This window comes from Castor canadensis, chromosome 15, assembly GCF_047511655.1.
Source record: "Castor canadensis chromosome 15, mCasCan1.hap1v2, whole genome shotgun sequence".
NCBI lineage: Eukaryota > Metazoa > Chordata > Mammalia > Rodentia > Castoridae > Castor > Castor canadensis.
The window spans coordinates 1,875,872-1,898,555 of NC_133400.1; the positions used below are offsets into that span (position 1 = coordinate 1,875,872).

Here is a 22,684-nt window from a genome sequence, read left to right on the forward strand (position 1 = left end):
AGCCATGTGGTTAATGTCACTGAGCTCTACATTTTTATTTTTTTAATTTTTTGATATATAGTTTTAAATGACTGAGATGACCACTTTATGCTGTATGGACTTCATCACGATTTTTTGTTGGCGGTACTAGGGATTGAACTCAGGGACTTGTGCTTGTGAGGCAGGTGCTCTACCACTTGAGCCACGTCACCAGTCCTTTTGCTTTCACCCTCAAACTGCATTTTTCCCAATCTCCACCTCCCGAGTAGCTGGATTACAGGTGTGTGCCACCACATCCAGCCCCTAATTTTAAAAAATTGAAATAAATGTATAGACACCTTGAGAGAGAAGTAAGCAGTGCACTCTGTAGACGTCAACCCATGGGGGTGTGTTGCCCTGGGAAACCTTGGATACAGTGAAGGACAGACAATCCACAGCTTCTCTTGGAAGCACCCCTTTATGTGCCTGTGACAGACATTACTGATCAATCAAGGCCCATGCCCGGCAGCCAGATCTGACCTCAGAATCCTTCTCGACCCGAAGATCTGGGCAGCCACCGTCAATCAATCAGAGATGGCAGGGAGCTGGTCACCCCCAGCACTGGTCTAAACGGGCAGCAGGCAGGCTGCAGACACCAGGGCGGGGTGTCTAGGCCTGTCGTGCCTGCGCCAGCTGGGCACAGCTAAGTGGTCACAGTGACTGTGGCACCCTGCCGGTAATCGCTCCCTTGCTCAGTCACTTTGTGTAATTACTCCTTGAGGCACCAGACTGTCAGGCCACCCTGCTGTGTCAATCACTAACAGGGACCTGGGCTCAGGAAGGGGAGGACCTAGGGTTGTGACGGGGCCGGGGCCATGGCAGCCCAGATTCCCCCAGACCCTGTAGCTGGAAGAGCAGCTGTTTCCCCTCTCTAGCACAGGGGTGTCCCTCCATCCACGCAGCCATCAGTGATGGTGAGCTAGGCAGCAAATAGGTCCTAACTCACTGTGACTATCCCTGGGTGACATGTCAGAAGGCCACAGGTTGAGAAAGAAAGAGATGTAGCGAGAATGGGGGGATAGGGAGCAAGGGAGAAAGACAAGAAAGGAGGGACAGAGAGAGGGAGGGAGCAGGAGAGACAGGGATGGAAAGAGTCCCCAGTGAGCTGGGTTCCAGCCTGGTTTGCTGTCTCTTATCTCTGAAGGGTCAGGAGTCACTCGACTCTAGCTCCCACTGAGCATCCGCCCTGCGCCAGGTTTGGTGTCCAGCACGGCAGTTCCAGGTGACACAGAGGCTGTGTCCCTGCACTCAGTCTGCAGATGGGGCACCTTGCCAAGACCAACTGGGCAGGGCAGGCAGCTGCAGCCCCAGCCCTGGCACTCAGAGAAGGCTGAAGCGAGGGGACACTGAGGACCTGAAGAATGGCCATCACTGGCCAGCGTGGCACAGATGGCTGTCCATCCCCCAGTAGCCACTGGTCCCTTCCCTCCCACAGTGCTAAAGCCACCAACAGTCAGGTGACCCTTGCTGCACAGATTAAGGTGTCTCCCAGCCTCCCTCGTGGGGAGCGTCCTGTAGCCTCCTTGTGGGCTGTGCCCTGTCCTCCTTCCTCTCCTTCCTCTTCCCTGCAGCTGTGGATGTGAGCTAGGTCACACCCCAGAGACGGGGCTGCTCCAGACAGGGGGCCTGAGCACCAGTGACCCCACAGAATGGCCTAAAAGTCACTGTGGAGGCGTCCTTGGGAGAAGCCAGCCACCCTTGTTTATATCAATTTTCCCTTAATATCACAATTTTTATACAAGATAAAAGTTCCTTCTTCACTGTCTTAAAGTGCACAATTCAGTGCCTCTATCTTCTTCCAGAACGCTTTCATCACCTCGAACGGAAACTCTGAGCCCGTTAGGCAGTCACCCCACCCCTTGTGACCGCTAATCTGTGTTCTGCCCCTGTAAATTCACCTGTCCTTGGGAGTCTGTGTGATGGGTCACGTAGGACTGACCTGTTTGTGACTTTCACTGTGTCTTCAGAGGTCACCTGTCCAAGCTTAAGATTCTGTTGTTTGGGGTCTGGTCAGCCTGGCTTCCTTCCGAACACACACACCAGTGCAGTGGACTGAGTTGCCTCCTCAAACCCGCATGTGAAATGCTAGCCCAATGTGAGGGAGTACATTTGGAGACAGAGCCTTTCAGGAGGTGACTAAGGTTAGGTGAGGCCATTGGGGTAGGGACTGGTAACCTCCTAGGAGGATGAGGGGTCTCTCTGTGCACACAGGAAAGGCCACATGAGGACAAGCAGTGGCACCCTGAGGATAGCCCTCACCAGAACCCAACCAGGCCAGCACCTTGACTCTGGGCTTCCTGCTCTAAGCAGCCCAGGGGTGTTTTGGTAGGGACCTCCAAGCTGCCTCAGACCCCAGGCAGGAGGAAGGGCGAGCACGCCAGGTGTGAGACGAGAGGAAGCCCGGTGTGTGCAGGGCCCCGGGTCCCTACTTTCTTTCTGTCCCGAGTGAGAAACACAGAGTTCCCTGACTGTTCTGTGACCAGCCCTGGTGTCTTCCCCACAGGTTGAACCCAAGCCGGGCCCTGAGCCTGCCCAGGTGCTGGTACCGAAACACAAGCATGACTTGGCTCGTGCCAAATGCCTCCAATGGCCACTCACTGTGGACCTGCCTGGGCAGGACATCTCCGACCTCTCTGCCCAGTGCAAGGACGCTGTGGCTCTCTGCACACACGCTCCCTGGTCAGGCTATGGACTGGCTGCCCGCCTCCACTGCCGCTCTCTGCAGCCCCTCGGGCCCACTCAGCAGTTTGGGGCAGCCCCAATTCTGCACTGCTGTTAGGGCAGCTCCAGCCACAGGTCAAGCTGACAGACAGTTCGAGGGCAGCTCAGTTCCAAGCTATGAACGGCCTGGTGGCACCTATGCCACAGCTGTGACAGGTACACAGAGGTCCACTCAGCTGACCAGCACAAGACCCCAACTGGTTAAGCTTGAGGGCCACAGCCTGCTGACAACCCCCTAAAGGACCCACCACCGAGGCTCTGCAAACCCCAGCCCCACTTAGGACCTCTGTGCAGAAGCCGTGGACCACCTGGGCACACTCAGGCCTGTGGTCACAGCAGTGGTGGGAACCTAAGGGCGGGCAGCTGTCCCTGGAGAGCCTTGGGGTCTCTGTGCAGCAGGCTTCCCACACACAGCACCCACACTGGAGCCCAGGGTGAGGACAGTACACTGACCACTGCAGCCCCCAGGACTGCCTCGGCAGGGACACACCAAGCATCCCCAGGTGGTCTATCACTACACCAGGCCTGACGTACAGCTGGGGAAACTGAGGCTCAGGTGAAGGTTCACTTGAGATCACACAGGCATAGGCTGGCCAGGCCCTACACCCACAACACCTACCGGCTGTGCTTGCCCTTAGAAAGCTTTCCTCTCCTCTCCTCTCCCCTCCCTGTCCTGAACCATGGAGAAGCAAACTGACCTGGCTTCTAGGAGCTACAGTTCCAACAAGCAAATAAAAATGCACCTCGGTGTAAACACCAAGGGAGGGGGAAAAAAGTGCTCTGGAATCACAAAAAAGCAGTAGCCGAGCCCGTCTGGGAGATGAGGATGACTTCAGAGAGGTGTGTCTGAATTGGGTCTCGAGGGATGTATAGGAGCTTGCTGGGATGAGCAGGAACAGCAAGTAGAGAGGCTGGAGGAAGGCACAGGTACTGTCTGGAGGGTGGTGGGCAGGGATGGTGGAATCTGAGGCCAGAACGTATGGAGGGCTAGACGTCTACGTAGCTGGGGAGACCAGACTTTATTCCGGAGGCTTTGAGAGGGAGTAGAGCAGTCAGATCACTGACCCTCCAGCTCCTGCTCGGCCATCCTGTCCACTGCAGCTATCACCATGTGAGAGACGCCATGCCAGGCAGCCAGGCGCACCCACTTCTGTGTGTCCTCCTCTCCGCACAGTGGACACAACAAGCCCTCCGTGCGGGCCGAGCGCCCTCCACACGGCTCTCCCTCTCCCCTCCTTCCAGGAGCTCAGGCCCGAGACAGGTCTTGGGTGGTGCCAGGGCTCCCAGTCTGAAACAGACGAGGACAGGCTGCCAGCTCCAGGGGACTGTGGCTGAAGTCCCGAGCCCACCCCAAGGACCTCACCTGTGCCATGAGGACACGGGAAGGGAGAGGATGTTGTGCTTCCTGCTCTGAGAGTCACCCTGCCTCTGCTGGGCACTGAGCCATCAGCCAAAAGCACACGGGACAGACGTCAGCATCACCCGTGCCACTGATGAAGTGGGGCGCGGGGCTCAGAAACAAGACCGTAATTAGGCCACGGGGCCGAAGTGGATGCTCTGAGCCTGGCAGAGCCACCAGTCACTTTTACCCCACCCCGCCCCCGCCCTGCAAAGTTAGGGTCACGTGACACATGAGATTTACTTCGGCCTCACGTCAAGAACAGCCTGGAAGGCAGAGCTGTGCTGAGGAGGACAAGGTCTGGTTGGTGTTTGCGTCCCACGGAAAGGTTGGGAAAGTCAGTGAACTGGAGAGATGGTGGCACCCAGAAGCCATGCCACATGCTCCCTCCACGGGTGTGTTTAGCACGCAGGAAGGAGGGTCCCCAGATGTTGACAGTGGCTCTCGGGTGGGGGTGGTTTCAGGCTTTGTATGGGTCTTACTCTTCCATTTACTACAAAGTGAAAAACAACAGCCTGGGAGCAGCCAAGGAGGGAGGCTCCTCTGGAGTCCCCAAGTGCAGTCCCACCCACCACATGCCCCCCACCACCACCACCAACCACTGCCCACAGCCCAGCACCCTGTGGGCTCCGCTCCATGGGGTGACCTCGTGCTGCAGCTCCTTTGCCCTCCAGCCCAGGTGCCCGTGTATCTGTGAAGTTCAGTGAAGGGGGAGCTGAGGACACCACGGGAAGTGTCACTGCCCTGGCTCACACCCAGCTCACAGCCTCCACAAGCCAGGTGTGGCACGTCCAGCTGTCCAGGAGTCAGAGGATGAGCTGGCCAGCAGCTGGCAGGGGGTGGAGAGAGAGAGTGAGAGAGAGACAGAGCGACAGAGATGACAGAGAGAGAGTGCACACAGGTGCCTGTGGCTGTGTCCCTCCCTGACAGCCCACCAAGGTGACAAACTGACAGCAGCACCAAGAAGGGACAACACTTAGCGGCTGTTTCATCACTTGCAGCTGTGGCAACAAACTGTCACAACATGGGTGACTTCAAACGTCAGGAATGTGCCCTCCACAGGTCCATAGGGCTGGAGGCCCAGAGCAAAGCAGGCAAGTCTCGGCACGAGGACCCCAGGGGAGGCGCCTTCCAGTGGCTTCCAGCCCCTGCTGGTTCATGTCCCTCCCACTGTAGACACATCTCTCCTGTCCCTGCCTCCGAGGCTGCCTGGCCTCCTGTGTGTCCTTTCCTCATCTTACAGGAACTCGAGCCATTGGAGCAGGGCCACCCTGCTTAGTGCGGCCACACCTTAAATCACATCTGACTCTAAATAAGGTCACACTGATGTCCAACTGATGTGAATTCTGGAGGACGCTGCTCGCCCCACTGTGTGCACCCCCGTCGTGGGGACCGTGCTCTAGTCCTCATCACCATTTAGGGAGCGGGAGGGACAGCAGATCTTGGGCCTCCCCAGGCTCCAGCAGTTTCCCAAGGGACGGCACTGAGAAGAACAAGGAGAGAAGGTTCCGAGCCACCCCTGCCTCTGCCCAGGGCTCTGAGATGACCTCCTGAAGACAGGGGCCAGACTCAGGGGCCAGACTCAGCTTCGTCCCCCAAGACAGGACTGCGGCTGAGGCCTTGGGGGTGGCGCACCAACACGTGGGATCAGCACACGAACCCACTCCAAGAAGAGTCACTCCCAAACCCATGGTCCCCACAAGGCTCTGCCTAGGGGCACAGGGACACAGGGAGCCCTGACCGCAGGGACACAGGAACACAGGACCAGGCAGCGTCCTGCTCTCAGCAACTCAGTGTCGTGCTGGGAAGGCTGACTGCACCAAAAACATCCATTTAACACACCATGTGCAGGATGCAAAGTTACGAAAACCCTAAGTTGAATATACTCCTTCGGAGAATGCATAAATGGCCACGCACACAGGAAGAGATGCCTGAGGTCACCGCCGTCAGGGATGCAAGTCAAACCCACAGTGAGACACCACTCCACACACTAGGGTAGATGGAACAAAGGCAACAGACCCCAGCCAGTGCTGGCAAGGAGGACGAGAACTGGGCCCCACACATGGCGGTGGGAACGAAAAATGGTGCAGCTCTGCGTGAATGCTCTCGCAGGTCTTCCAAAGGTGACAGTCACACAGCACCGGGCAATTCCACCCCTGGGTAACCCCATGAGAACTGCAAATGCCTCCATACAAGTAGGTGTGACTGTTCATGACAGCACCATAGACAAAAGTGGAACCAACCCAAAGTCCACCAAGTAACGAATGGCTGAGGGAAGCACGTCTGTCCACACAATGGAATATTACTCAGCTGTAAACAGGAATGAGGCTCTGATTCAGGCTGCCCCGTTGAAAACATGATGCTGAATGAAAGAAAAGAACAAAAGGCCTCCTGGCGCAGGATGCCAGTTCTATGAGGCATCTGTCTGGGAGAGGCAGCGCCACAGAGTCGTGGTTCCGGAGGCTGGTGGCGGGGATAGGGAGTGAGGGGTAAGGGCCTGGGGTCCACTGTGGGGGTGATGGGGATATTTGGAAAATAGGTGGTGGTGGTGTGACGTAAGAGACTGGGCTTTGGGTGGTGGCTCCACTTCAGTATGAAGGCTGGTGGCTTCTACTTTGCTCCGGATGGAGAGGAAAGAAGTTGCTGTCCCTTCCTTCAGGACCTTGGACAGTGTTTTCTAAGTTCCCACGAGGGTCCCCACCCCCAGGTCCCTAGTGAAGCTGTCAATCAGGATGCCCGTCCTATGATGACCCTCCCTCTTGCAACTGAGGTGGGAATATGACTTAGCCTGGCCAATCAGAAGTTCCACCCCTCCCTGTAGGGATTGGCCAGGTGACTCCAGTCGAGCCAATCAGAGCCTTCTCAGAGCATTACCCTATGGTTGCTAAGAGAAAATGAGTGTCTCTCTCCTTCCTGGGTTGCAGCCTGCAGGGATTATGTGAGCATACACACCTGTGGATATCTGCTACCACGTGCAGAGAACCTTCTGGAGAATGAAACCGAACACACAGCTCCCCGGCTGGCGCACACTGTCATAGCAGCCAGGCGACACTCCTTCCTGCAGGATCAGGAGGTCCCCAAAGGGATCCAGTGTGACCTTAGCTGTGAACGTGGTGAAGAAGCCCCCTTGCTTCTGTAACTACCCAGGGGGTACAGGATTAGCCAGCTGCTGCCACATGTCTGCACTGCTGACAGGTGACAAAACAAAAGCCAGCTGGCTTGGTGTGACCCTTTGTCACCACTCATGCACCACATTCTCCCCGCGGGCCTCCTCCTCTGGGATTCCCTAGGGCAGGTTCCATGGCACTGGTGGAAACACAGGGGACAAGCAGAATCCCACGGCCTCTCAGTGCCTGGGCTTGGGCCAGGTCCACCAGCCTCGTCCCACATCAGCAAGCAGGAGGCACAGGTGGCTGCAGAGGGGGAGAGGAACAAGACACCAAAATGCTACCAGGACCAGGTGGGTTCCAGGCTGGACTGAGACGTTCAACCACCCAAGAGTGGGGACGTGAGACGAGACACAAGTGAGCTTTGTTTCACTCAGGTGGGGAAACTGAGACTCCGTGACTGTCACCGAGTCAAGAGCTGGAGAGCCCCCTCTCCAGCCTGCTCCAGCACGTCTGTCACGGGGACTGACGACATCTGTGTCATGGCATCTCCGAGCAAGACAGGTCTGAACCGTATCCAGCCAGCAGGTGCACCCAGGTGCAGTGCTTCTGGGTGTCGTGTGACTGGGTTTAATTCAGACTCCCAGCATAAAGTCAGGCAACCAAGACAGGCAGAGCTGCAGCAGCTCACGGTGTCCCTGATGGGAAGTCGAGGCACGGAAGAAGCCAAGCAGAGTTTTTGTCCCTGTGCAATGGGGCCAGGGGTCCGCTGAGGTTACCTTGACCTTCACAACATCCATGCTGACGGTGAGGATGGTGAGGACAGTGACGAGGGCATGGCCCCGGGCCAGGTGCTCTGAAGCCTCCCTCGTTTCCTCGTTATGTGACCCCAAAGGACTCAGGCTGTATCAGCCCACTGCACAGGATAGAAAACAGGTGCCATGGGGAGCTGAGGTCCCTGGCCAGGTCACAGAGCCAACAGACAGCAGAACTGACTGCCACCAGGGCCGATCCTCCAAAGACAGGTGAAAAGGGACCCCAGAGTCCAGGGAAGGGTTGGGGTTAGAGGAAAAATATCACTGGTGCCACCAATCCTGGGGTGGATCACCAGAGTCCTGTGGCGTCTCATTCCTGGGGCCTTTTGAATGGACTCTGGGACCTGCAGACCCCGGACCTGCTCTGGGCACCAGGACTCCCAGCTCCAGGGCTCCACTAGACAGGGCTGGCTTGGGGCTGATTCCTGTCTCCCACGGTGTCTTTTCAGTTCCAGGTGTGGGATGACTCAGGTCCCACGCTCCCACCTGACAAGCAAGCGTTTCGGTGGGGTGAAGGTGGCAGCTGTCATAATCACACCTGACAGCAGCATCTCCCTCCTGACCCTTCACAGCAAGGTGAGGCTTTTGAGGTGAGGACCATGTTCAGGCATGGGTGGGCCCTGGGATGAACAGAGCCCAAATGCTTCTGGGCACAACCAGAGGCAGCCAGGCCCCTGGACACCACAGACTCTTGCCCCCCACCCACCAGGGTCCCCTCAGTTGGGCCCAAACTCGGTCATTTCCCAGGCTCTCTTCTTGGATTTCCTTTTAAGTTGTGAGGTCAAAGCCAGAACACCTGGGTTGCCACCAGCTTTTGGTAGCATATGGCCACACGGGCAGGAAGTCCCAGGCTCCCTGCATGGTCAGCCCAGCCCCTCAGTCCTGGAAGCACTCCACAGCAGGGCAGTCAGTGGAGGGTGGAGGGGGTGCACGCTGTTCTCAGGGGACCCAGAGGTAAACACTGCCCTAAGGCAGAATACCAAGTGTATGGGTGTCCTGCAAGTGCCATGAGGAAACACCACATGGTGGCTTAAAACGATGCATGCTGACTCCCCCAGAGTTCTGAGGTCACAAGTCCAAAATGAGCCCTTGGGATGGAAACTAGTGTGTGGCAGGGCTGGCTCCTCTGCAGGCTCCAGGAGAATCGGTTCCTTAACCTTCCCAGCTGCGGGAGCCCGCCTGTGCTCCTTGGCTCGTAGCCTCATTCTGCATCTTCAAAGCACATCATTCAGGCTCTGCTTGTCTTGTCACGTCTCCTCTCTGACTCCGTCCTGCTTCCCTCTGGTGAAGACCTGGTGATGACACGGGGCCTCCCGGTGATCAGGATAATCTCCTGTCTCAACATCCTTCAATCCAGCTGCAAAGTCTCTTTCACCGTGAGGGAGGAGTAGGGTGTGGATGGTCTACAGATGTCTTTATCCGGTCCACAGCAGGGAGAAGTCCCTCCCAGCACAACAATCAATCAAGCCCCCGTCACCTCCTCGTGGAGCCTCTCCCACCCAGGTGACCCCATGCAGCCTTTTTGCTGGGTGTCACCGCAGCACCTGCCACCTCTCTCTCTCTCTCTCTCTCTCACACACACACACACACACACACACACACACACACACACACCCCGCTGCAGGACAACGAGGGCGCAGAAACACCCATTGCACAGCAGCAGGGGGATCAAGGATGGCCTCTGCAGCCTGGCTCGTGAGACTGACAGATGAGATGGGTTTGAACGTTGGCCGCTGGGGAGGGTTCGCACTGTATGATGCATAGGTTGTGTAGCTGCTGAAGACGGGCACAGACCTGCATGAGCCAATGTGGAAAGGTGTCCTGGACGTCAGGATAAGGCAAGGGACACAGCAAGATGCACAGGACAGTCTTATCCTGTAAATGGAAGCTGTAAGAGAGGGACGTACACACTGAAGCCCCCCTTTATCTCCACAAGTGCATCTGAAGACCCCTGTGGGTACCTGAACCATGGGTAGCACCAAACCTGTATGTTTATGCCTATGGTAGAGTTTAATTTATAAACTAGGCACACTAAGTCATTAACAGCAATAACTACTAGTAACATAGAACAACTACACCATTGCCTAAAATAGGGCCACGTGAACAGGAGCACTGAGTATCAGTGCTAAGCTGTGTGTGTCAGTGCTGGTAACCAAGCTGATGACTGCTGACTAGCGGGCAGGTAGCATACACTGCGTGGACACACTGGACAGGGACGGTTCGTGTCCTGACTGGGACGGAGCAGGGTGTGGTCAGATTTCATCACACTACTCAGAATGGTACCCACACCTGTAATCCAGGCACTTGGGAGGCTGAGGCAAGAGGATGGTGTGTGAGGCCAGCCTGGCGGTGGGTACACAGCAAGACCTGTCTCAAAGAAGAAACACCTACGAATTATTTCTGAAATTTCCTGTAGAATACTTTCAGGATGCAGAGCACAGTTAACCACAGATAAGTGAAAACCACCATACTAATTACTTCTAAGGGATGGCCAGCTCAGGGTGGCACATGGTGACTCTGTGCAGATCTGTCTTACTGTTCAGTACATTTACAAGATACACTATTTTCTATTTATAACAGGGAATATTAAAAACAAACAAACAGAAATACCACCCTCCTATTTCAGATCCTTAAAGGTTTTATTTCCTGTAGCCAAGGTGACCGTCCTCCCCAAGTGGACCCTCCCGGATGCTTACTGCCGCACTTCTCTGCACCACGGCTCCAATGGGGAGAAGCCACACGCACAGGAGACGGGGCCACTGGGGTGCCCCAAGGCCCAGCTCACAGGTACCAGCTTAGGGCCGGCCGGGGCACAGCAGGCACTCAGAAAGCAGTGTCGGGGAGTCCCCTTTCTGGGCAGGCCTCACTTCCTCCTGGCCTTACACCCTTACACCAAGTCCTCCCCATCCCAGGAGGGTCATACATACATCACAGTATGTAAAAGGCACTTTCAGGCGCCTGCAGGGACCACCTGGACCTGCGGGCAGGGTGTCGGAAATGCCCGGTGGGAAGATTCTGAAGGCAGCTATCAATTAGCCACGTCTGCTGTGGGTATGGGGCAGGCAGAGGAGCCGACGATGCCGGGGCACTGCTGTCTCTGATCTATGCGCCTGGCCGAGGCCCTGGGTCAATGGCAAAGCATCACAGGCCAGGGGTCACCACCTGCAGCAAGGGTCCACTGACCCAGCAGCCTCAGCTCATGGGATGTGCTGTTATCCACACAGCCGCCCCAAAGCTCCTCTCCAGAACAGATGGTGGCAGAACTGCCTGAAGCCTCTCCACAACCCTGTGTGCATCCTGCCCACTCCAGGCTGCCCCACAGGAGCAAGAGAGCCTTGGGCGCCTGCCCACACCTCCTTGTCCCTCATCCCAAGAAGAGTGTCACTCCCAGGAGACAGAGTGACCCGACTGTCAGACTGAGGGCTTAGAGCCAGAGTAGAGCTCGGCCAGGAAGAGGACGACGAGGACACAGGCTGGGCTGTTTTCCCACTGCCCCCACCCCACGGCCACGGCCACCATGTCTAGGAGCAAAGCTGGTCGCCTGAGAGGTCTTGTGGTGCCCACCTCAGTCTGTGTGTATCACACACACCATTTCATCTTTGTCATCACAAACACTTGTGACAGCCCAAGCGGTGCCAAGGGTCACACAGACACGATTATGTGGTCCCCATTTTGAGCGACCCCAGGAGAATCTCCTGTCATCAGGCCTCCACAGAGCCAGGCAACCTGTCGAGGACACATAGACAGACAGCGTCTGTGACACTGGGACCCCCAGCTCATCAATGATGGACAACTCCAACAAGATCAGCTTGCTCTCGTTTACTTCACCAGGAGACCCACCCGCTGGATGCAGGTGGAACCACCTCACACCAGTGAAAGTCTGTGAGCCCCAAGGAGCAAACGGTTCACAGTCCCCTTGGCAAGGACTGGTAACATGGCTGCAGCCTGGCCACCAGCTCCTTCACCCTCCTGGGATGGGTTCTCATCCCATCATCCCCCATCATGACAACCATGGCCACTGCCCACTTCTGGTCCCCAGCACCAGAGGACGTGAGAAAGTGGCGCTGAGACAATCATTCATTCACTCACACCTTCATTCCTTTGAAACGCAGATCCACCGGTCCAGGCCCTGAGGCTCAGCAGTGAACAAAACAGACATAAACCCCGGCCAGGTAGAGCTGATCCCAGATTCATCTTCCAGACCAACCAGGCGCTGCTGGGAGGACTGCGACCAACTTTTTATGTCTGCCACAGCAATGGGTGAGGACAAAGGACACATTTGCCCTAATAATAACCCTTCTCCTCTCACCATGTGCCACTGCTTTGCAAGACCGTCTGACGATGTCTACATGAGCAGAGACCAAGCACGAGATTCCCACGGGCTGGAGGAGCGTCTGGTTGCAGACTGGCCTGTCACTTCTGACCACACAACAGACAGAGCCCATCACAGCACCCTCCCCCACGATGCCTGGTACATCTTAAAACCCTCAGCCATGAGCCACGGACCCCAGTCCTGCTGAAGTGTTCAAGGGCCTTGTGGTGGTGGAAGAGGGGGAGGGACAACTGGGCTGCAATTTGCCCCTGTCCCCACCCCAGCCTGCCCCACCAGGCTCCCCTGCTGTTTCTCAGGTTGTGTGAGAGGGTGCAGCAGAGGACTCCACTGTGAAAAACTGAACAGCCAAGAAAGGGTCTCCACATGTGACAGTAGGAGTAGGGCTCAGTCCCGGTCACCTGAGCACAGCTGTTCACAGCAAGGCCGGCAAGGCCACCCCAAGTCACCTGCTCTCCTGAGGCCGCAATCAGGTTAGCAGTCGGGACAGGAAGCAGCTCGACACAGCCTTTGCGAGTGGGAATTCCCAATAGGGTGCGGAAGACTCTGTGGAGGCAGTGGCACCTCTGACACGATGACCCTTCTCTGTAGCAGAGGACCTCGTCTGGAATGACCCACCAGAAACCACTGCCCTCCACCCACCCTCATCCCGGTCACTCTTGGGATGGCTCTGCCAGGAGACTGTGTCTGTCTCCCACCAGCACCCAGGTCTCCTCATCCCCACTGAGACCAACTCTGGGGCATGGGCTCTACATCCTACAGGCCCAGGACAGGATATGTGGAGGGCTCACAGACTTCTGGGGAAGTCCAGATGCCACACCAGCCTCTCAGGGGTGGGCAGACCCAAGCTGGTCCTGGGCACCTCGGTCACCACCCTCCCAGCTGTGGGCCACAGGCCAGGATGGGCCTCCCTGGGTGGGGTGGAAGTAACAGCCCACTCCTCAGAATTCATGCTGCTTGTGCCCCTCCTGATGTCCAGGAAAGTACATGTCCCCTGTGCTGGCACAGCCACTGCTACACAGCAGATGCTCTCTCACCTCACTCGGCTCGACAAGCCCTGCCCAGCAGGCCAAGAAAGAGGAGTGCTTCCTTTCCACATCCTCCCACCTCCACCCCCGGCTCCCTGTCCTCGCTCAGCAGTGACAGTGACCACATCCGCCTGGGGCCAGACACAGTGGCTCACACACAGCCAGAGGCCCTGTCATTCATCTGTCAGCCCATTGAGAAGCCACAGCTCTGGGCCTGCAGCCTGACACTGAGTCTCGTCCTCTAGGTGACCAACCGAGGACACTGCTGCCTCCCCACTGCCAAGGGGCACCAGGAGGATGGGCTACAGCCCAGGGTCTCACCTGGGCACTGCCTTCTGAACGTCTGACTCAGAGCAGGACTGGGAATGACATCAGTAATAGTGACAGTGCCAGTCATACGCCAGATCTTACGTTGTGGGCTCCACCCATCCTCCAGTGGGAAACAGGTCAGGCAGGGCCAGCAACTTGCCCTTGACGCTCAGCAGTGATGGTCCAGCTGGACACTGCATCTTGGAGGCCAGACTCTGAGCAGCAGGTTTCCAGTGGCCAGTGAGGGTCTGGTGCCTCCTCCTCTCAGCCACAATCTCAGTGTCAGACCCTCAATGTGCCACATGAAAGTGATCTGAGACAACTTTGGAGGGTGGTGCGTGTACCTGTGCAGGCTGTGTCATAGGTAGTATGTGACATGGCTGTCACAAAGGCACCAAACCCCCATTCATGCAAATGTGGAGCCAGGGCCATCTCTGCTGCACTTGACACATTACAACTCTGACCTTGTCCGTGTAGAAGACAAGACTGGGATACACAGGTCAGCTTCAGGGGTAGGAGCCAGCGGAAGAGGGCAATCTGTTGGGTTTGTTCCCAGCTGCACACACACCAGCCCCCTTCCCTGCCTGCTCTGTCTGGTCACCCTGTGTCCATTAGGGAAAACACAACAGAAGCCTGACTAGGAGACCAGGCACACACCAAGGCTGGCTGGTGCCCCAAATGGCTGGTGCCTGGCTGGGAACCATGTGCTCGGGCCTGAGGTGACCCAACTTCTCTTCATCCCTCTTGTCCTTCTAGCCCAGGCCTTGAGTTTGTCCTGGGGTGTGCACGCCACTTGTGTGTCAACGCTGCCCAGCCCTGTGCTGTCACATCATGGGGAAGGCAGGCCACAGGACGGAGCTGGACCTGAGGGTTCACAGGCAGCATCTCCCCTCCACACAGATGAGGAAACCAAGGCTCAGAGATAAACGGTGGCCCCAGGAGTTCCCCACATATGCCGACCCCAAGCTCAGCCCAACACCACCCTGATTTCCTTGGTGGGAACCGACTTCTCCCAGCATCCTGTGGGATCTGTCTTGAAAGTGCCCTGGGTCCTGGGTCCCAGTCCCTGACCGTGGTCACCAGGTAATGGCCCTGTACATGAAACTGGTTCCAAGGTAGCTTGCCACAAACCTCACGCCTGTGCCACACAAACCCTTGGCCAGGACCATCTCCAGCCCCAAAACTGCCTCTGGTCCACTTGGGTCACAAAATACAAAAGGAGAGAAGTAAAACAAGGAAATTGACCAAAGTGCAGCGGGCGTCTGGATGGTGCCTCAGACCACAGTCAATGCCATGTTCCTCCTCCTGTTTCTAATTTTCCCGTATGAAGCAAGTTCTGCAGTTATGAAGGCAAAAATAGCTATCGAGCCCAATTTGTTCTTAAAATACCAGGTGAGTACTCACCCACATTGCCCCTATTTACTTCCCTGACTGAACATTTCCAGGGGAGGAGGAGGGCAGCAAGCGAGCAATTTCGGACCTCGGTATTGAGGTAGGACTCCATCCTTTCTTTGGCTTCCTAAAAGCCTCTAAACCTCAGCTGCTTCGAGCAACAGGTGTCCGTCAGTGAGCCACTTTTGGTTTTATTGTAGACCTAAGGGCACGGGAACCAGTCAAGGACTAACCTTTAACCCATGACAAGGTCAGAGAGCCAAGCTTCCTGAGCTGGGACTTCCTGGATGCTCTCCAGCCCGGTCCTGCCTGGGAACACAGCACCATCTAGACAGACATGGCCGCCCTCCCAAGACCCCCCCACAGCAGCCCAAGACCCTCAGGGCAGACCCCGAGGGCCATACCCTGTCCCAGGACAGCAGAGACTGGCGGGAAGCCAAGGCTCTGGCTGTGAACACTAAGACCCTGACAAAGCCACCAAGCAGCTGGGACACAGCAGAGCCAGGCCACTTCCTCCATCCTGGGGCCGGGCACATCCGGTGACCTGGCCGATGGAGATGCCTAGAAGCCCGTGGCACCCATCTCTGGAAACCGTTCTGTCGGGTCTGGTGAAATTCTGAACCCCAAATTCGATGGTCCACAGCACATCGAGTCTCACCGGAGCCCCTTGCCACCATCACAGCTGTCCTGTTCACCTGGGCCATCCTGGGGCTCAGAGGGAGCCATGGCTGCAGGTCAGAGAAGCCCAGATAGCTTCCAGGCTCCTCCCACGCCCCTGCACCCCTGTGGCTGCTGCAACTCCACACTAACCCGGTGGCAAAAATCCTTTCTCCAGCCAGCACCTGCTGCACACATCGGACAGATAGAACAGCCAGTCCTCTACCTCCAAGGCTCTACATTAAACACATCTGGATGCACCAGGATACCACAAAGAGACACTGCCCATCGGAGGGGGGGACAGGTCCCCAAACCTCAGATCAACCATGTCCTTGTGCCACCCACATCCGAAGGCCCCCGAGGAACCCCAAGTTTCTGTGGAACCACAGTTTGAGACGCACTCCCACCAGGCACAGCATGGCCGAGTGGTGCCAGGTGGTGCTCCTACCTGGACGCCGCGATCTCCGCCTTCTGCCTGGCGATGGTGGCGGCCCGCTCGGCGGCCTCCACGGCGCGGTCCACCTTCTCGCGGATCTTGCTGGCGCGCAGGGGGATGAGGTTCTTGCGCTTGCCGCTCACCAGCATGTTCTGCTTGTATTTGCCCTCCTCCTTGGTGCCGTCGGGGAAGGTCATGCAGCCGTAGCCATGCCGCCGGTTGCTGGCCCACTCGCCCTCGTACTTGAGCCCATCCGAGCGCTGGCTCACGCCGAAGCCCGAGCGCTTGTCGTTCTTCCACTCGCCCACGTAGGTCTCGGTGGTGGTGGCATCGATGTCATCCTCGATGACGGCCAGCTCGGCCTCGGCCTCGCCCAGGCTGATGGTGGAGTGGATGTCGCTGGCCGTGGAGCTGACGGTGCTCATGCCGGCCTCGCTACGGAAGGAGCTCTGCTTGCTGCGCTGGCTGGCCAGGCTGCTCTTGGACTCGGACTTGCGCAGTTTCAGGCCGCTCAGCAGCGAGCGCCGGAACAGGCCCTTCTTCTTGCTCTTCAGGATCTCCGAGTCGCTGTGTGCCACCAGCACGAAGCCACCCCGGGACACGGCCGGGCTGCCGGCCACGGCCGGGGAGGCGTCCGGGTGCAGCGCGGTGCCATTGGTGTGCTCACTGCGCAGGGAGTTGATGGAGGTCCTCAGGGGCGAGCGGATGACCGCTGCCATGCCATAGGGGACACTCTGCCGCACGCCGTAGCCATGCCGCATACCGCCGACCCACTGGCCCTGGTACGTCCCTGGGGAGGCAAAGGAGAGAGGGGTGAGCTCCCCGAGGAGGACGCAGGGTCCTGCAGGGTGGGAGTGTCCCCTGTTCTGCCCACACCGCTCCCATCCTGGTGAGACCCAGGCAGGTGTCGGGTGAGGCAGACAGGCCTCCCGACGTTCCCCAAAACACTGCTGCCCTGCTTCCCAGGAACTGATTTCGTTCTTTCTTGGAGACCGGGCAGGGGAAGGGGTGTCACCCGTGCCCTGACGCACTGCGGAGAGGACTGGGGAAACCGCCTCCCCACTACTGCTCATTCAGTGGAAGGTCCTGGCCGGGGAGAGTGGCCCACACTGGGGTCAGAGCCCTGTGTCTGGCCCCCTTAGCGGGCGACAGGCTCCCACCACTGGAAATACCCAAAAAGAGTCTGGAAGCCCACTCAGCAGGGACACTGCAGGAAGGATTCAAGTGTATAGGAAGGGGCTGTGGCCATGACCTCAGAGCATTAAAATCAGCAGCCCTAACCAAACCCAAAGGGAGTCTGGGGTTCAGACAGACATCTGCACACCCTGTGCACTGCAGCACTGTCCACAGAACCCCAAAGTGGAAATCACCCAGGGTCAGCCAATGGACAAATGAGTCAACCAAACATGGCACACTCAAACAGTGGACCATTAGTCAGACATGATAAGGGAGGAAGCACTGGCACAAGAAAACATGGTGTCCAACAGAAGAAGCTGGACACAAAAGGCCAATTGGTAGTGATCCCACCTGTGTGGAGTCCCTAGAGGAGTCATCCATACAGACAGAAAGGAGAAAGGGGGCTGCCAGGACCTGGGGAAGGGGGCTAAGTGGACTACCTGCTTCTCAGGGACAAGGTTCCCATCTGGAGTGACAGGAAGGCCTGGGGACAGACGGTGGCAAGGGTACTACATACTGTGCCACTGAGCAGCACGCTTAAAAACCTGGCAGAATAGCACAGAGCTGTGGTCCCAGCAGTCAAGAGGCTGAGGCGGGAGGATCACCAGAACCTCTGAGTTCAAGGCCAGCCTGGGCAACATGGCAAACCTCATCTCAAAAAACCACCGCCAAACAGTGGTGAAAATGGTAAACTTCATGGGATACACAGCACAGTCAAATGAAAAGGGAGAATAATGGGTCCTGGGCTCATTTCTTGCTTGGCTGATTAGCTGTGTGACTTTGGGCGAGTTTCTGGCCCTCTCTGACTCTCTGACTACCGAGCCACAGGACAGGCACAAAACAACTCCACCCCAGGTCACAGTGAGAATTAGGAGACACATTTTTTTCCCTCGACCTACAGAAGTCGTACTTATTAGAGGAATCCTCACAGCATGGCCCCACAGAGAAGCTGCCACCCAGGGGAGCAGCTCTTCTGACCAGGGCAGCAGAAGCAGCCAACCAGATGCCTGGTGGCTGGAACTTACCCACTCACATACTGTTTGTCCCATACAGTATTGCTATGAAAAATTGGCAGATCCTTGTAGATCAGGTCTCTGTGTGCCCTAAAAAAATCAGAGGATCGGGCAACTCCAGATTGTGCTTTTCAAGTGGCAAAACGGCCCGGAGGCCAGCAGCAGCTGAGTCCTCAGACAGAGTACCACCTAAGTTCGCCTCACTCCCCACCACTCCCTACGCTCCCCCGCCCAGGCCGCCTCCTTCACTCTGCAGGGCAAAATCCAACCAAGCGTTGGGGCACAGAGGCCTGCAACCTATCCTCCAGGGATCTCTGCCATCGGTGCCCACTCCCTGCTGCCTTTGCCCACACACCCCGCGTCAGATGGGTTCTGAGCCCTCCCGGGCTGGCCTGTCTCTGAGCCTGTGTTCACAGGGACGGTCCTCACCCAAACTGCCCGCCCCATCCAGTCCGGTTCCTCCAGATCAACCCAGCTCATTCCCCCTCCCCCATAGCACCTCCAAGTGCCCCGGCCGTGGGCCAGCAGCACTGGGATCAGTGGGCCACACACTGCAGAATGACTCAGGATGGCACCGAGTCCTGGGACGTCCTGGAATGCATCCTCCCTGCTCCCCAGATATGAGCTCCCTGGGGAAAGGGTCAATTACAGTCACTTATCCTCCATGTGACATGTGGGCAAGAGAGGGGACATGGATGTGCATCAAGTGACCAAACAGAGAGCCTCAGACAGAGTCTGTCACCCCAAGAGATGGGTGCCTGCCCCAAATTTCGGGTTCTCTGCTGTTGACTGGCAGCTGGGGATGTGATGAGCACCTGCCTCACAAGTCATGCCCTGGGTTCCGTCCCAGCAGCACAAAGGAAAAGAAAAAGTGGTGTCGGCATGGTGTCTGAGGTTGGCTTCTCCAGGCCTGGAGCCCCAGGTGGGGACTCGGGAACAGAATTATTAGGAGGGGGTGTTGGAGGGGGAAGAGGAGAGGGAAGCTGAGCGAGGGGACCAGCTGCAGCCGGATCCCACAGGAAGCTCCATGGAGTAGGTCTCACCTGGAGACAAGGGCTGGACATCTGCATCCCCAGCCGGTTGCTTTGTACCACGAGGCTGCATTAGGCGCAGGGAGCCTGCTGGGGGAAGTGGCTACCTAGGCAGCCAGCTGGTGACCAGAACACTGAGAGCAACTTTGAACTCCGGGAAGAGGCTGGGTGACGGGGCCTCCCCAGGAGGCTAGAGGCCCCGAGGGCAGGGGCATGGGGTTGACCCCAGCAGCCCACAGCACACATCCTCCCTGACAGTCAGCCTGTACCTGGGCTTCCTGCCCGATGAATGGCCACCCTCAATCTCAGAGGACAGGTGGCCTGATGCAGAGAGGTTCCTCTGTCCATGGTGGGGTGAGGGGGACAGAATGACCATCTGACCAGCATGAGGGCGGCACTGTGAGTTCAGCCTCAGCTCCAGGGCTTCAGCTGTTCTCCCGGTGACCACTGGAACCAATGATAGAGCACTTTATCCAAGTAAAGGTAACACAGAGCCATGTCACAGCACAGGGGTCAAGTGTATTACAGACAAGGCAAGTGCTTCCCAAACATCCCCAAACAGGAAGGTCCTTGCCATACACTTCCTTATTTATTGTGGTGCTGGAGATTAAATCCAGGGCCTCAGGCTTGCCTGGCAAGCTACACCCCCCAGCCCTGTGCTTGTATTTAAAAAACAAGAAAACACACACATTTCAAGGCCCCAACTGTGACTACTATGTTGGGATTTCCAGAGAGGATCAGGTGACATTCACCTGTCACAGCCCCTAGGCGATTCCTGCCATCAGGGACATCCCAATGTCCTGGGGACAACCATGGAGGTGAAGCCACAAGGACAAGTAGGCACCATTGCACAAACAGTGCACTGAGTTCTGGAACCTTCCTTTACAATACATCATGGATGTTCTCCCACTTTCCACCTCATTAGTCATGGCTGTGTAATCGTCCACTGCATGAGTGTATCACAGTTGTCTCACCTATAAGCTGACCCTGGGTTACACAAGTCACTGTCATTTTAAATTTTTATTTATTCATTTATTTTTTAGTGCTGGGGATTGAATCCAGCACCTTACATCTGCTAGGCACATGCTACACCAGAGTTAAACTTCACTTCTCATTTTGGCATCTAACATTTCTACATAATGTTAAACTTTACCCTAGGACAAATTCCTAGTATAAAACTGCTTGCTCACATGGAAAGGTTTTTTTTTTTTTTTCCTTGCTTTTTTGGGGTGTTTTGATAAATTATCCTCAGGAAAAAAGGTGTAAGAATGGCCATGTCCCCATAATGTCACCACCATCACCACCCAATTAGTGTCACTTTTAAAAACCGTTCTTGGCTGGGCTCTGAAAAGTTACATCTTTTGGAATTTGCTATGGGAGGAATTGTGTTCACCCAAATTCCTATGTGGAAGTCCTAACAGCTCCCTAGCCTAGGAGCTCGTCCAACACAAGCTCTTTACAGAGGTCATCATGTAGGAAAAGAGGTGGACATGTGACAGATGCTAAGGGAACCAGGTTTGCTACAGTGCCGTGTGACAGGAATGCATTAGCCTCAGAAGCTACTGAGGTGCCCATCCTATCCTGGAATGGTGTAAAAAACAGAAAAGAAAGAAGAGAGACAAAACTGTGAGAAGAAAGCCAAAGGTCTTGGCCAGGAGGTCCCAGGCATTACTAAGAGTTCCAGACAGCAAGGCAGGAAAATGACTAAAGATGCAAAACCTGAATGTCCAGACGAGGGACCCACAGACACCCTGCATGGGGGGACAAGCCCCACCAAGACATGGTAGCATGCAACCTCAAGAAAAAAACAGAAAAGTAGAGCGCATCTGATAGACTGACAAGCAGAAGGGCTCAGGACTGCAGACGAGCAACGCTGCACCCAGAACCACGCACACGCACAGCCTTAGCAGAAACGATTTCCAATTCATCATTCAAGTCATCAGGCTACAGAAACTTCTTCCACGTGTCTTTTCTCAGAAAGCTTCTGCAGGATGTATTCCATCAAAATCAGGGAGAAAACCAAGAAAGAGGAAAATACAGGGAGGCAAAGGGGACTTCCAAGGAGACTAGGGGACTGGGGGAGGGCAGCCAATCAACAAATAAACATGGGGTTTTGTATTACAGATGGAGGATCTGATAGAGTTGAGAGAAGAGCTGCCCCAGGGGATGTTTTGTTGCGCATTTGGAGGGTAGGGGAAATTAACCAGTCATATAAAGAAAAGCAGGCAGTTGAAAAAAATGAGGCAATTACTAACTCAGACCGTTGCTTGAGTACATGAAAACCATTCACAACCACTGCTTGGCTCGGCGTAAGCCATCCTTGCACAGTCAGAGCAACAATTCAATTTTCAAATTGTGTATAACAATACTGGGGTGTCTAAGGAAGGGGCGTCACCAGGAGATTGAAAATCTCCACCTACCATACAGGAAGTCAATGGACACTGGTGGAAGTAGTGAACGCACACACTTGGGAAGGCGGCGGTCGGACTGAAAGGGTGCCAAGTCACAGTCCTGGGAAGCGGGAGGAGGTGAGTGTCGTCCTACCTGAGCGCTGACCGCTGCCTTGGTTCTAGCACTTACTTGCATCTTGAACTGTGGGTGCATCTGACCTTGGTAAGCGCTCCGTCTTAAAAGGGGGGAGAGGGAATTTTCATCAGAAAATTTCCATGATAGAGATATTCTTGGTCTTTTTTTTTTTTCCAGCTACAGAAACCAAGGCTTGGAGAAGTTGTGTCTCTTGGGAAGTTGGGGACCTACTCCCAGCTGGTGACACAAATTCCTGCTCCCCAAGAAGCACTCTGGCAGATGAATGTCCGGCCCTGTGTATTTAGAAAGCTGGAAAGGGGGAGATGGCACAGAAAGAAGAGACAGAAAGGGGAGATCAGCGGTCTCAGGGGACTGACGAAGAAGAGCCACCAGAGAAGAGTCAGACAGGGAGCAGAGGCCACAGGAAGATGACTGGTAGGATGTCTATCTAGAAGCCATGCATCACACCCAGATGACACCACTGCAGGTGGGAAAGGGTCACAAGCAAGACCGGATCCCAGCAGAGTTGCAAACAAACCCCACATTCATCCTGAAGCTGCCCAGATGAGAAGGGACCCAGAGGACAGCATCAGGGACTGGGGAGGTGTGAAGAGCCACCCAGGTGTGACTGCACCTGGAAGGGTGAAGGATAAGCCACAAGACACCCATCCTAAGTGGCACCCAGCTTGTGGACTTCATGGCAACCGTCTCCTGTCCTTTTGCTCT

At 56.0% G+C, this 22,684-nt stretch overlaps 1 protein-coding gene and 1 pseudogene across 1 annotated transcript in view; one reads left to right on the forward strand and one right to left on the reverse strand.

Moving 5' to 3' along the window:
* Window positions 1-22,684, reverse strand: part of Jph3 (junctophilin 3) — a 74,682-nt gene that overhangs the window by 34,114 nt on the left and 17,884 nt on the right. Inside the window, exon 2 of the mRNA XM_020183161.2 lies at window positions 16,225-17,002. Within this exon, the coding sequence (XP_020038750.1) occupies window positions 16,225-17,002 (778 nt within the window). The remainder of the gene's footprint in view (window positions 1-16,224; window positions 17,003-22,684) is intronic.
* LOC141417676 (small nucleolar RNA SNORA66) lies at window positions 20,878-21,024 on the forward strand (annotated as a pseudogene).